The sequence below is a fragment of the Heterodontus francisci genome, chromosome 1 (genome assembly GCF_036365525.1).
Source record: "Heterodontus francisci isolate sHetFra1 chromosome 1, sHetFra1.hap1, whole genome shotgun sequence".
NCBI classification, from domain to species: domain Eukaryota; kingdom Metazoa; phylum Chordata; class Chondrichthyes; order Heterodontiformes; family Heterodontidae; genus Heterodontus; species Heterodontus francisci.
This window is the reverse complement of record NC_090371.1, coordinates 21,616,905-21,631,714: the sequence shown is the minus strand read 5'-3', so window position 1 is coordinate 21,631,714 and position 14,810 is coordinate 21,616,905. Positions and strand designations below refer to the sequence as shown.

Below are 14,810 nucleotides of genomic sequence, written 5' to 3'. Positions count from 1 at the left end.
CCGATCTGTTCCAAGCAGCGATGCACTTGGAAAAACCCCTGTCAAAGGTACCTTTAAAGCAATATTAACAAGACTCAACAAACGATGCTGCAGTTGTCCAATAATGCAACTTTAGATTGGTGAAATACATGAAAAACGGCTGGTTGCACAATGTGACAAGAGGTCATAAGGCGGGTGTATTACATCATAATAATCACAAAGTAACAGGACATTAACGATCCTAAAACGATAAAGGACTAAGGGCCAACATCTGAAGTGGAAAACAGAGTAATTGCTTTGATCGACTGTCTACCTGTCATGTCATTGATTGTCTCTGACTTTTAAAAATGGGTTTGAAATTTTCCTTTATTTCTGAAATTTCCTCAACTGTGAAATTAATTCTGCCTAAAGATAAATAAAAACGAGTAAAAAAAAAAAAATTCCCAATATTAAATCCAGCTGCTGCTTCATCGAAGTTGGTTAGTAACATTCTCATCTCTAGGTCAGAAGGTTCAAGTTCCACAGCAGAGATTTGATCACATAAATCTGCCTGGCACTCCAGCAAACCACAGAGAGAGGTGCCGTAAGGTGTGAAAAGCAAGGTCCATGTACTCTTTTTTGGAGGCGTCAGTGATCCAGTATTCAAGAGCAGGGAGCTCTCACTATATCGAGTCAAACGTTCTTCCCTCGGTCAACACAATCAAACTGGCCAATCATCTCATTGCTGTTTGTGGGGCCTTGCTCTGCTCAAAATGGTTGTCATATATTCTTACATAACCACAATGACTGCCCTTTAAGAAAGAAAGAACTTGCATTTCTATAACGCCTTTCACAATCTATGCCCCAAAGCACTCAAATAAAAGCAAAATACTGCGGATGCTGGAAATCAGAACTAAGACTCATGATGATGAAAGGTTACAGACCTGAAACGTTAACTCTGTTTCTCTCTCCACATATGCTGCCAGACCTGCTGAGTATTTCCAGTGCTTTCTGCTTTTATTTATGCTCCAAAGCACTTTACAGCCAACAAAGTACGTTTGATCACTGCTGTAGGGTAGGAAATGCGGCAGCCAATTTGTGCCCAGCCGTCTTCCACAAGCAGCAATGTGGAATGGTCTGATCATTCGTTTTTGTGTTGTAGGCTGAGGAATAAATATTGGCCAGGACACTGGAGGGATCTCCCCTGCTCCTCTTCAAAATAGTGCCGTGGGATCTGTCACGTTCACCTGAGGGTAGACGTTGCCTCAGTTTATCTGAAAGACGGCACCTCTGACATTGCAGCACTCCCTCAGTGCTGCACAAGGAGTGCCAGTTTGGTTTATGTACTCAAGTCTCTCGAATGGTACCACTGACCTACAGTGATGCCTTGAAAAGTAATTTATTGGGTGTTAAGCACTTTGTGCTGGTTTGATTTGATAAGTTGCTATGTAATTAGGACGCAATTTTCATATCATTATAAACTGATTCAAGTTATGAAATTTGATTGATTTTATTTAGATTGTGATTAGGCCTCCTTTCTATCACATTAGGCAGCCCAGCTAAGCAGGTAGAATGCTGCAGAGCTGTAGGAAAGCTTCTCTACTGCCCTTAACCACTTACACTCTGCTGAGTTAATGGAATCAGCTAGGACAGTGTTAAGGACATACCCTTACCTCTTCGCTGTTGACATCAGATTAGGTTTGGCTGTGATTCCAACTTTAGTTGAAGAGCCAAACACTCGATATCTGTGCTTACTTGTGAAAAACAGCCACTGGGACAAAATGGAGAAACTTACCCAAGGGAGAGTTACCCGCTTGAGATGAGAAGAGTAGAAATGTTCGGGAATCAAAGAGCAGTAGCATGTGGGCTCCTAACAAAATTCCCTACCTAGGTGAACTCAATTCACCTCAGTTGACCTGTGACAAATGAATAAATTATTAGTACTCATTGTCTGGGCTGAAAAGTAACAAGTAACCTTTTGGGTGGAGTGAGCCTTTGGTTTCGTGGTAACATTTCTGCATCTACTCCAGTCGGTGTGGGGGCCGGGGTGGGGTGGGTGGTTGCGGTTCAAACCCTTTTCCAGACAGTCCCAGAGAGTGGAGACTGGAAGTTGGCCCTAAACTCTGGGTAGATATCTCGTGAATTATCGTGTCCAGGGAGCATGGATGGTTCCACCACCTCCCTCTCCCTCATTGTGTGGGTTGTGGAACTCCTCCACTGTGGGTGACAGGTCAGGTGGTAACAAGTTTGTTCCAGAAAGAAGCAATCACATTGTGGCCTGTGAACCTTTGCACTGCTTCAAGGGGAAGAGTGCAAATATACAAAAGAAAACACAACCATTTAGGTGACATGTCAGAGGATAAGTTGTGGATACATAGAACTGATAAGATAACAGGCCATTCAGCCCAACTTGACCCCTATTGCTGTTATGCCCTCCACAAGAGAAAAATCATTCTAATCACATGTACCCACCCTTTTCTGTTGTCCAAGCGTTAACCAACATCTCAAGAAGGGGATAAACGGCAAAGATCTTTTGTAAAAACTGTTAGCTTCCCATTTGCATGGGTAGAGTGGTCTTTTATCAGTGTGCTCAAGCTGATAAAAGTGGAAGCTGTCAGCAGTCAACACAGAAAACCAGCTGTGCTGACTCTTAGACTACTATACTATTCTGAAGAGCTGAACGACCCCAGAAAAAGGAAATTTAAAGTGCTGGATAGTCACTACTTGCTGTCGGGAACTATTCTATTTTGTGTTCAAGATAGGTTTGAAAATAGGACAGCCTGTGACTGTTTGATCTTTCCAGTTCCTGCTGTCTCCTCATTATTTGGATGTCAGCCATGGCTCAATCTCGCCAATTAATCAGAAGGTTGTGGGTTCAAGCCGTGCTTCTGAGGCTTGAGCACATAATGTAGGCTGACACTCCCAGTGCTGCACTGTCAGAGGTGCCGTCTTTCAGAGGAGACGTTAAAAAATGAGATTCTGTCTTCCCTCTTAGTTGGACATAAAAGATCCCATGGGACTATTGAAAGAAGATTTGGGGCGCTCTCCCAAGTGTCCTGATCAATGTTTATTCCTCAACCAGCATCAATAAAACAGATTATCTCGTTATTCTCCCATTGCTGTTTCTGGGGAGCTTGCTGTGTGCAAATTGTCTGATGCATTTTCTACATTGTATTTAAATTTCTACATTTCAAAAGTACTTCATTGGCTGTAAAACACTTTGGAACATCCTGTGGTTGTGAAAAGTGCTGTATAAATACAAGACTTTCCCTCTTCTTCTTTTACAACTTTTAGTATTCATTTGAATAGGCAGATGGGAATATTGTTTAAAGAAATTCTCTGAACAGTGGCATTTCGGTTGTGTAGCTGTTCCTCTGATTGACTGGAGAATCACAAAGATTCAATGGGGAAACCTTGTTTTTCTTTTCCAAAATCCAGGTGATGTCCGGAACGATATTTATGTCACTCTGGCTCAAGGAGAGTTTGATAAACAGAACAAGACCACTCAGAAGAACGTTGAGGTTACGATGTGCGTCTGCGATGAGAAAGGAGATGTAATCCAGGTAAGATACATAGAAGTGCTCGAGCTGTTTGCTCCATACTGCTGTTAGATCTTAGGAATGAGGAAGTGGGGTTGAGATTCCCAGCTCCAATTGTCAGGAATCAAATGGGAAAATGCTGGAATTATAACTCTTTTTTTATTCATTCATGGGAAGTGGGTGTCACTGGCTATGTCAGCATTTATTGCCCATCCCTAATTGCCCTTGAGAAGGTGGTGGTGAGCTGCCTTCTTGAACCGCTGCAGTCAATGTGGGGTAGGTACACCCACAGTGCTGTTAGGAAGGGAGTTCCTGGATTTTGACCCAGCGACAGTGAAGGAACGACGATATAGTTCCAAGTCAGGATGGTGTGTGACTTGGACGGGAACTTGCAGGTCGTGATGTTCCCATGCATCTGCTGCTCTGGTGCTTCGAGGTGGTAGAGGTCACGGGTTAGGGTTTGTCTCCACAAGGACTGTGCAGTGGTCACTTCTACCAATACAGTCATGGACAGAAGCATCTGTGGCAGGCAGACTGGTGAGAACAAGGTCAAGTATGTTTTCTCCTCTTGTTGGTTTTCTCACCGCCTGCTGCATACCAAGTCTAGCAGATATGTCCTTTAGGACATGGCCCGCTTGGTCAGTAGTGGTGCTACCCAGCCACTCTTGGTGATGGACATTGAAGTCCCCCACCCAGAGTACATTTTGTGCCCTTGCCACCCTCAGTGCTTCATCCAAGTGGTGTTCAACATGGAGGAGTACCGACTCATCAGCTGAGCGAAGGTGGTAGGTGGTAATCAGTAGGAGGTTACCTTGCCCATGTTTGACCTGATGCCATGAGACTTCATGAGGTTCAGAGTTGATGTTGAGGACTCCCAGAGCAACTCCCTCCATACTGTAGACCATTGTCCTGCCACCTCTGCCACCGGCAGGACAGACCCAGGGATAGTGATTGCAGTGTCTGGGACATTGTCTGTAAGGTATGATTCCGTGAGTATGACTGTGTCAGGCTGTTGCTTGACTAGTCTGTGGGACAGCTCTCCCAACTTTGGCACAAGCCCCTAGATGTTAGTAAAGAGGACTTTGCAGGGTCTGCTGTTGTTGTTTCCGCTGCCTAGGTCGATGCCGGGTGGTCCATCCAGTTTCATTTCTTTTTATTGACTTCGTAGCGGGTCAGCTCAACTGAGTAGCTTGTTAGGCCATTTCAGAGGGCGTGTAAGAGTTAACCACTTTGCTGTGGGTATGGAGTCACATGTAGGCCAGACCAGGTACGGACAGCAGATTTCCTTCCCTAAAGGACATTAGTGAGACAGATGGGTTTTTACAACAATTGACAATGGTTTCATGGCCATCATTAGACTAGCTTTTAATTGCAGATTTATTAATTAAATTCAAATTCCACCTTCTGCTGTGGTGGGATTCGAACCCATGTCTCCAGATCAGTATCCTGGGTCTCTGGGTTACTAGTCCAGTGATAATACCACTACACCACCGCCTCCCCTCTGGCGGCATTGGAGAATTCTGATGAATGATCTCTGCTCGAAAGGTTAACTTGCCTGCTCTCTTTTCTGATCCTGAGGGACCTGATGTGTACTCTCATTTTCTGCCCATTTATATAGCATTGTATATATTTTACAGCTTAGGAACAGGCCATTCAGCCCATCTGGTCTAATCCAATCAGCATATCCTTCTGTTCCTTTCTCCCTCATTTACTTATCTAGCTTCCCCTTAAGTGCTATGGGTTTACATTTTAGATGTTTACATTTGCTTTCTTTTTTCCATTTATCTCTGGTCTAGCATTTAGTTCAACGCCAAAGGGGCAATGTCTCCAAGGGCTGAATTTTGCCAGCCCTCGAGATATGGACAGTGTGCCATAGGGACCATAAAATAGTGAGAGAAGGCGGGAGGGTACAGTGCCCGTTGCCTTCCTGACATCAATACTGCTGGTATTTTACCAGTGGCTGGTGGGAGCCCTGCCGTGGGGGCTGAGTCGGGGGGGCCTTCCTTCTTGGGCAATCTGTTGCCCACGGAGGGCCACTGGTGGCAAAGGCCATTCCTGCGCTAACATTTACCGGCACTCCTGGGCTCCAGTGCTGCTGCTGGTCCCGGGCCTACTGCAGTAGCAGCAGTGGCCATTGCTACTGATGGTGCTGCTAGCCCTCTGATTGGCTGGTAGCTCTTGGAGGCGGGATCCCTGTCCTTAAAGTAATGGGGACCCCAGCACTGGGCAGTTAATTGCCTGACCGCTGTAAAATGTGGCCAAGAGTCCCCCGTAATGGCCCAGGCTGGGCTCCCCTCGCCTTTCTAGACCGGCGTCATTGCCCCCGCTGCCTGTATAAAATCCATGGACATCTCCTGGAATATTACTTACTACCAAGTGTACTATGTACTTAACCATGGCTGGCATCAAAGTAATGAGGAGACAGTAGGATAATCATTCTAGTGAGACTTGAAATCACACTATTCCTGCACCATTTTTTAACAGTGTTTCTTTATTTTTTTTTCTTGAATGTGGGCAATACTGGCAATGCAGTATATATTCATCCTTCCAAGGTGCTCTGAGGGCATCAAGAGTCAACTACATAGTGTGGAACTAGAGTCCCATATAGACTGGACTGGGCAAGAAGGGCAGATCTGTCCCTGCAGGACATTCATGAGCCAGTTAGGTTTTTACAACAAATTGGCAGATTTCATGGTCATTTTCTGGTGCTAGCCCAAACACCAAGATTTAGTGACTTCTGTGTAATGGTGGGACTTGAACTTACAACGTCTGGGGTGACAGTCTTGTAATATAACCACTCGGCTACCACAACCATTTCAGAGGGCCCTTTAAATTCCAGTGGGTGAGGGGAAGGCAGATCTTCTCCCTGCCCCTCCTTTGACATGAAGTGGAACTGTCTGGGGAATTCTCAGACTAACCCGGAATTCTGCGCTTGGCGTGACTCAGTAGGGTCAGTAGGGTTTAGCAGAGGTCATGCCAGCTTAGATCCCTTCACGTGGGAGAACTTAAGCTGAAGCTTCATTCATGGCCTCCCCGCAATAGCATTGAAAAGGCCACAGCAAATGGGCCTGGTCCTAGTTTAACCGGAATGATACTGGGGCTAGAAGGGTTAAATAATCAGGACTGGTTGCATAGGCTAGGTTTGTATTCCCTTGAGTATAGGCTCAGGGATGATCCAATTGAAGTGTTTAAGATGATTAAAGGTGTTGATAGGGTAAATAGAGAGAAATTATTTCCTTTGGTGGGGAAGGTACAAGGGGGAATCCAGAATGAGGAGGCATAGCCTTAAAATTTGAGTGAGGCCATTCATGGGTGATGCCAGAAAACATTTCTTTGCGCAAAAGTTAGTGGAAATCTAAAGCCCTCTCCTCCAAAAAGCTGTTGAGCATGGGGGTCAATTGAAAATTTCAAAACTAAGATTGATAGACTGTCGTTATGCAAGGACAGTAAATGCTAGAGAAGCAAGGTGAGTAATTGGAATTAAGTTTCAGATCAGACATAATCTAATTGAATAATGGAACAAGCTCGAGGAGCTGAAGAGCCTACACCTGCCCCCAAATTCCTGCTCCCCTCAGGGCTAAATCTTGCTGTCTGCCCTCTCAGACCCCACAAATTCTGAAGACAGTGTCTGCAATGGATCAATTGCATGAGTAGAGATCAAATAGGAATGCAAATGCTGTAAACCTTGACAGGATATGTCCCCTTAGTCTGCAGGGATAAAGGCTCCGATGGGAACTGCAGAATTTTGTGCATGGAAAATTAAAGAGATCTGCGGATCTTGATTGACAATAAATTGAAGCTATCTCAACAATTCTCAGGAGCAGTGAGTAAAGCAAATCAAACATTGGGATGTATTAAAGATTCAATACTGAGCTAAAATAGTGAGGTAATCCTGCTATTTTATAAATCATTGGTGTGATGGCACTTAGAATATCGTGTATACCTTGGGACAAAAAGGATTTACAGCTGTTGAAAAAATAAAGGACAATTCAACCAGAATGATTTAGGAGATGGAGGGATTGGATTATGTAAATGGGTAGGTTTTTACTGGAAAAGAGAAGGTTACAGTTTTTAAAATTCTAAAGGGACTCGATAATGTCCAGCTCTAATAAGCTATTTCACCTTGTCCGAAGCAGTAGAATCTGAGCACACAGCCTGTTCTTGAATGAGGGTAAATTTCAAAACTAATCTGTGGAAGCAATATTTCAGTGAGCAAAGTGTGTATGGAACAGGCTTTCCAGGGAGATGTTGGCAGCAGTTTTCACTGATTCATTTAGATGCAAATTAGATAGATTTCTTTCAGAAAATAACATTTCGGATATAGTATGTCAGTAATTTGAGGCATGACATTAGGTAGGTGTAGCAGGCTTGGGAGGAACAGGTCACATTAAATACAGGAAACGCAGCAGTCACTTTGCACATAGCAAGATCCCACAAACAGCAATGAGCGAGTGACCATTTAATCTGCTTTGGTTGAGAAACATAGCCCAGAATTTTCCTGGTTGGGTTGCGATCCAGACACCTTCTGAAAATTTGAGAATGAAGAGGCCCACAGCTAGTAGGGTCATCAGCGTGGAGCAGGAAACCCTCCACAGGATAGGTCTTGGCCGCGGCTGCAGCCTTTCATGCTAGCGGCTCCTTAACTGGGACATTGAGCCTCTGGCTCCGATGGCCCCACCCCCAATGGCTGTCTCCAAGGCGCTGCCTGGTTCAGAACTCCGCGGGGTCGCTATGCTGTCACCTTCAGAAAATGACCCCTAAGTGGAACCTAATTGGCTGCCCCCTTCCAAGCAGCGGGCTACTGACTGTGGTCAGCCCGTCCCTGGGACAACGTCAGGGACACATCCCGATGTTCAACTATCTAAATTTCCCCACCTTCCCCCCCCACCGCGCCCCCATCACATCCAAAGCTGCCTCTTTGGGGCTGGGAAAATTTAGCCCAGAAGAACAGGTGGAGTCTATTTAGCCCCATGAGCTAGTTCTGCCATTCAATGCGATCATGTGACTATTCTGCACATACCTTTAATACCTTTGGTTAACAGAAATCTATGTGCCTCAGATTTTAAATTAACAATTGCCCTTTGCAGAAGAGAGTTCTAAACTTCTATCACCCTTTGTGTGTAAAAGTGTTCCCTAATTTCACTCCTGGAAAGTTTGGTTTTAATTTTTTGGTTCTGCCCCTAGTCCTGAACTCCCCAACTAGTGGAAATAGTTTCTATTTATCTACCCTATTTGTTCCCCATAATATCTTGAAAACTTCAATCACCTCTTAAACTTCCAAATTCAAGAGAATACGACCCTGGTTTCCTCTCGAAATCCAGGAGTCCAGGTATCATTCTGGTAAATCTACACTGCACTCCCTCCAAGGTCAATATATCCTTCCTAAAGTGTGGTGCCCAGAAATGAACACAGTACTCCAGGTATGGCCTAACCAGGGCTTTGTATAGCTGAAGCATGACTTCTAGGTATAAAAGCCAGCATTCCTTTCGCCTTTTTGAATATTTTCTGTACTTGTTCTTGACATTTTGATGACCTAGGTACCTGGACTCCCCACTCAGATCTCTTTGGCTTGCCAATATTTCAAGCCTTACACTGTTTAGAACAGAATTCGAACATACCTTTTTCGGTCCAAAGAGGATGACGTCACATTTACCTACATTGAAATCCATTTACTACAGTTTTGCCTATTCACTTAATTACAGTGGCACAGTGGTTAGCACCACAGCCTCACAGCTCCAGCGACCCGGGTTCAATTCTGGGTATTGCCTCTGTGGAGTTTGAAAGTTCTCCCTGTGTCTGCGTGGGTTTTCGCCGGGTGCTACGGTTTCCTCCCACAGCCAAAGACTTGCAGGTTGATAGGTAAATTGGCCATTATAAATTGCCCCTAGTGTAGGTCGGTGGTAGGGGAATATAGGGACAGGTGGGGATGTGGTAGGAATATGGGATTAGTGTAAATGGGTGGTTGATGGTCGGCACAGACTCAGTGGGCCGAAGGGCCTGTTTCAGTGCTGTATCTCTAAATAAATAAAATAAATAAATAATAGCTCTTTGTAATTTTATGCTTCCATCTACACTGCTTACAATGCTACTTATTTTTGTGTCATCAACTAACTTTTTTGATCTTAGAGTAGGTTAAAGGTTTGGCACAACATCGTGGGCCGAAGGGCCTGTACTGTGCTGTACTGTTCTATGTTCTAACTTGGACATGTGGCTTTCTGCTCCATCATCTGCATCATTAATAAATACAGTGAGTAGCTGAGGCCCCGACAGCCCCTTACGGGACACCATTCATAACATCCTGCCAAGTAGAGTGCCTGCCCTTTATCCCTGCTGCTCAGCTAATTTCCTAAACAGGTCAAATAATTTGCCTTAAATTCCAAGAGTTAATGGGAGGGATAAGTATTGTCCAGGGAGAACTTACCTGCTCTTCTTCAAAGTAATGCTATGGGATCTATTTTACTTGAAAGAGCAGATGGGGCCTTGGTTTAAAGATGGCACCACCAATGGTACAATGAGTACTTTGAAACTGCATTTGGGCGTGTCAGTCCAGATTTTGTGCTTAAGCCTCTGGAGTAACATTTGAACACACAAGCTTCTGACTCACTGGTTTGTCACCTTGCTTTGTCACAAAGAAAGTCAGTTCCTTTCTACAGTGCTGTCATTCTCCACCTCACAAGTGCCAAGAAAGAAAGAGGTATTGCCGGCTTTAATGTCTGAAGGGATGTTATCCCTCCAAGCAGTTTGTCGTTATTAAAATACAACCTGTCGTCTCTACATAAGTAATGTAATTATTTCAGCCTCACATGAATATCACACTGTGCCTTCTCAAAAGGTAATCAATTTTACCGCCTACTCCAGACATTTTATTAATGAAGTACTCAGAGCATGGACCAGCAATAGGTGGAACTTTTATCTCAAGATGAGTAGCGAACACAATTAATCATTTTTGAAAAGCATAGCTTTGTGGAAATTGCTGCTCTAAATTTTTTTCTCTCTCTGTGATGCCCAGAATGCCATATGCCAAGGGGCTGGAGACAAACCTGTAACTTACTACCAATCAGTGGTTTATTACCAGCTCAAGCAACAGCGCTGGATGGAAACTGTCAAGGTCAGTGCAAGCTTTACATTAACTACATCCTTGCTAGCGATCTAAATCAGACCAAGGAAAGTGGACGTAGAACAGCGTAGAATGTTCAACGAGCTCTTTAAAGATGCTGCTTTGTTTAAAAAAAAAAAGAGGGCAAGAGAATGGCAATGAGGGCTGGGATTTTGTTGAGCTCCCGGCATTGGGCTCTGTGGTGGGCGGGGTGGGGAGGCAGCTGGAAGATCACACCAGCAGTGGCCTACCAAGGAGCCCGACACCAGGATTGCCGGGTCCGATCTTCCCGGCGGTGGAAAGGCTCCGTGGCGGTCGCCGCCCTCCACCCCCTCCCCCACCAAACCCGGCAATGAGACCCAACTTTAAATATTTCAATAAAGGACATGAATAAATTAACGTACCTCTCACTGTGATCTTGCCAGCTGTCCGCGATCTTCCATGCAGCGGCGAGCACTCATGCACTTTCACTTTCCTGTGTACTCTAACAGAGATGCTAATACATTTATTAAATTCCCTTAAATAGAAGACTAAGGAATTACACAAAAGTGCTTTGAGCAATCGGATGCTAATATTTGCACATGCAGTTTTAAGGTCCAGTTTCACTTGCTTTCACAAACTTCAGGCCCACATTAAACATCACCAATCACTTGTCTTGTGACTTACCTTGTCTGCTGTTTTTTAGAATTAATGATGTTGCATGATATTATGCTATCTAGATAATTATAGCTGAAATTCAAACCTTTCCCACCTAATATTTCTGCCAGCCTCTTCAGCAAACTTTATGCCAGTCATTTTCACTCCAAACTTCCTAAGTTACAATTACTGTTCCCAGGTGGCTATTGCCATTGAAGATGTTCAGAGGACTCACCTTCGCTTCACGTTCAAACACCGATCATCTGCTGAATGTAAGTAGAGTTGAACACTGCTTAACACTTTTAACTGCTGATTTTCCTTAAAATCCAGAACTTGTTACAAATTTACAGAAGGAATCTTATGAGTAGGAATAAGAGGTTTTGAACACCAAGTACTGAGCGTTATCTCATTGCAACATGTTTCCAATCTCCTTGTGACGCTGGGAAGAATATCTCAATTATATTACAGCCTTCAGAGATTGTGCTGTCATATAAATTAGGGGGCATTCTTGCCTCTGGAATCACATTATACCGTATAGTGGGATGGTTTCTGCCAATGTAAAGTGATGTTTCTAGTAGCATTATATCTCCTCGATCAGGTTGGTTATTGCAGGATTTTTTATCTATTATTGGCCTGTACCAGCTCTTCCTTGACAGTTGGGGAGAGCCTGTGATCAAAAATACAACATTACAAGTATCATTTTTCAGCAATGGAGCAACTACAAGTCTTACACATTTTTTTTCATTCATTCATTCATGGAATGAGGGCTTCACTGTTTCCCCATCCCAAATTGACCTTGAGAAGATGGTGGTGAGCCACTTTCTTGAATGCAACTGAATGTCTTGCTAGGTCATTTCAGAGGGCAGTCAAAGTCCTTCACAATGTTGTGGTTTGGAGTCACATATAGGCCAGAAGAGATAAAGGGCGGCAGATTTCCTTCCCTAAAGCACATTAATGAACTGGATGGTTTTGACAATAATCTGGTAGTTTCATGGTCACCCATTACTGTATCACTAGCTTTTTATTCTAGATTTTATTTAATTAATTGATTTTAAATTCCCCGGCTGCCAGGAATAAGTTCCGGTGTCTGGATTACTAATCCAGTAAGGTAGCCACTATGCTACCCGACGCTTCGATATGGGGTGGCTACAATAGTAAGCAGAAGAGCAGTGAGACTGGTAGGAGTGTTGACTTCTTTGAGGTTGCCTTCCCCCCTCCACCCCTAATTTACGTTTTAATATCCAGCTTGTCACTCCGGATTTCCTGTTCCTCCCCCAATCAGCACTCGCTGAGTGTTCCAACGTCACCAAAGAAGTGGCCTGACCAAAGAAATAGTTTTGGACCATTGAGCAGGCAGCAGACCCGCACCGATCCACCGCCTGCCTGATGTGATATAAAATTGAAAAGTGGGGGGGGGAGGGGGGTCCCTGTGTTTTGAATGTTGTAGGAATTTACATTTCTCTTGCATCCTTCATGACCTCAGAGCATCCAAAAGCACTTTACAGCCAATGAAGTACTTTTGAAGTGTGGTCACTGTTCTAACACAGTAAAAGCAGCAGCCAATTTACACAGCATGATCCCACAAACAGCGAAAAATGTGAAGTAACAGATCACCTGTGATATGGGTTGAGGGATAAATATCGGCCAGGATATAGTAGCATGTCAGTCTGCTGGCATGTGCAGGTGATCCACCCGATGGAAACGTTTGAAAATCTTTATGTCAGTGAAACATGGAAGAGATATCTTTCAGAGCAAAGTTGCCTCTCCCCACCACCCTCCTCTGAAGCACATGCTGGGTATGTTACACCAAAAGCCCAAGGGAGAAAGTGCCATGGAGACAAATATATACTTTGAAAGGGGTAAAATATTAAAACCTTTGGGAGAAAGAGGTTTGGAGCCATTAGTCAAGGAAGGTCAAGTAATTTGGGAAAAAGTCTAAGCATCCATCATATTGCCAAACTGGAAATGACTATAACATTCTTCATGTATTGCAGCTAAAGATAAGGGAGAGAAAATATTTGCAATGGCGTACGTGAAGCTAATGAAACCTGATGGAACAACCCTGCGAGATGGAGAGCATGACCTCATCTTGTACAAGGTGAAAATAAATAGCTGTGATATTTGAGCCAGCTTGTAACTTTTCTTTCAGCTGATTCATCCTGGTAACCACTTTCAGCTCAAAGACTCCGAGTATGAATCAAGTCTTTGCCAGCATTCAAATCGCTGGCTTCTTGTAGATGCTGAGTTTGTTAGTTGCTTGGGGGTGAAGGGAACAGTGTTTTTTTTGAGGAAGGTGTCACTTTCCTACATACCTTATATTACAGAGATGGCCATACTGTCATGCTAGGCCCCCACCTACCAAGAATTTGACACATTAATTTTGTCATGAATATTGATTTTAAACTGTTGCTGGAGCAAGGAAATGACTTGTTAAACAGATCAGCCATAGCTGGAAAAAGAAATGTGCATATTAATAGACAGTGCTTGGAAGGACAAAGGATCATTCCCTGCCACATTCAACCCACAATGGACCTTGATCACCAGATATTGTGTATGAGGAGCATTGCAGAAACTGCGAAGGTGATACAATCCAGGACTGGTTAGACCAGCTGGTCACATGACTAATTGGCTGTTCCAGGGTCTTTTGAACCAGCCACAGAGAGTTTGAACTCAGAAAGACTGTTGCTGCTGGACTGAGATGATCTCTCCTTTCTGCTCCCATCTCTTTCTCACAAGCCTCTGAATCCACTGAAGACACATGAACCCCAAGAGAGAAAAGTCTCCTACAGCAAACAAGGTTTAAGAAGAATACTGGGCCCCAATGAAAAGCAAGATCTACCTCAAATGTTTCCACTTTATTTTTCTTCTCTTTTCTGTCTGTATTTGCATGTGTTTATCGCGTATGCATGCTGCCGCATCGTGTGGGCGCATCGTGTATCCGTAGGCGTCAACCGAATTAGAGTTTAATAAATTTCAACTTTTCTTCTTTAAGCCTAAGAAAACCTGTTTGTGCTGGTTTCTTTGCCTTATAATTGGAAAGCGGTAACAAGGATTCACCAAGGGGGAGCTAAAAACACGATGTGTTTAAAATTAAATCCTGTAAGACCAGGTGAAGGCTGAGACAACTTTCTCACCTGGTTGTCACAATATGCTGAATCGAATTTGGGAATGAAGAGTTTCTGATGCATTGACTCAAATTGGAGTCTTGTGGGGAGATGAGGAAAATAGAAAAACAAGAAAAAAATCTTAATTCATTTATTTGCATGTATATCAGAGTTCTTTTGCTTTTGTGCAGCCATTTGAATGTGGGCGGTCCAATGGATGGGCTACAGACTTTCAAAACTGTGCATCGAGCAATAGTAGTTGTAGCATGCCGAAAACACCTGAGGAAGTGTTTCTAAAGTGTGATCAGGATAATCTTCTAGATCAGTATGTTTCAGGTCCAATGAGGAAAGAGGCATTGCTGGATCTGTTCTTGGGAATGAGGTGGGTCAAGTGGATAAAGTGGGAACATTTAGGGGACAGTGATCATAGTGTCATAAGCTTCAGGTTAGCTATGGAAAAGGATAAGGAGCAATCCA

At 43.8% G+C, this 14,810-nt stretch overlaps 1 protein-coding gene across 2 annotated transcripts in view; it reads left to right on the top strand.

The window, feature by feature from the left end:
* Positions 1–14,810, top strand: part of LOC137368229 (dedicator of cytokinesis protein 2-like) — a 1,222,644-nt gene that overhangs the window by 293,445 nt on the left and 914,389 nt on the right. For both annotated transcript variants that reach the window (XM_068028710.1, XM_068028709.1), the window contains exons 14-17: positions 3,397–3,521; positions 10,507–10,605; positions 11,429–11,501; positions 13,224–13,327. In XM_068028710.1, the coding sequence (XP_067884811.1) occupies positions 3,397–3,521; positions 10,507–10,605; positions 11,429–11,501; positions 13,224–13,327 (401 nt within the window). The remainder of the gene's footprint in view (positions 1–3,396; positions 3,522–10,506; positions 10,606–11,428; positions 11,502–13,223; positions 13,328–14,810) is intronic.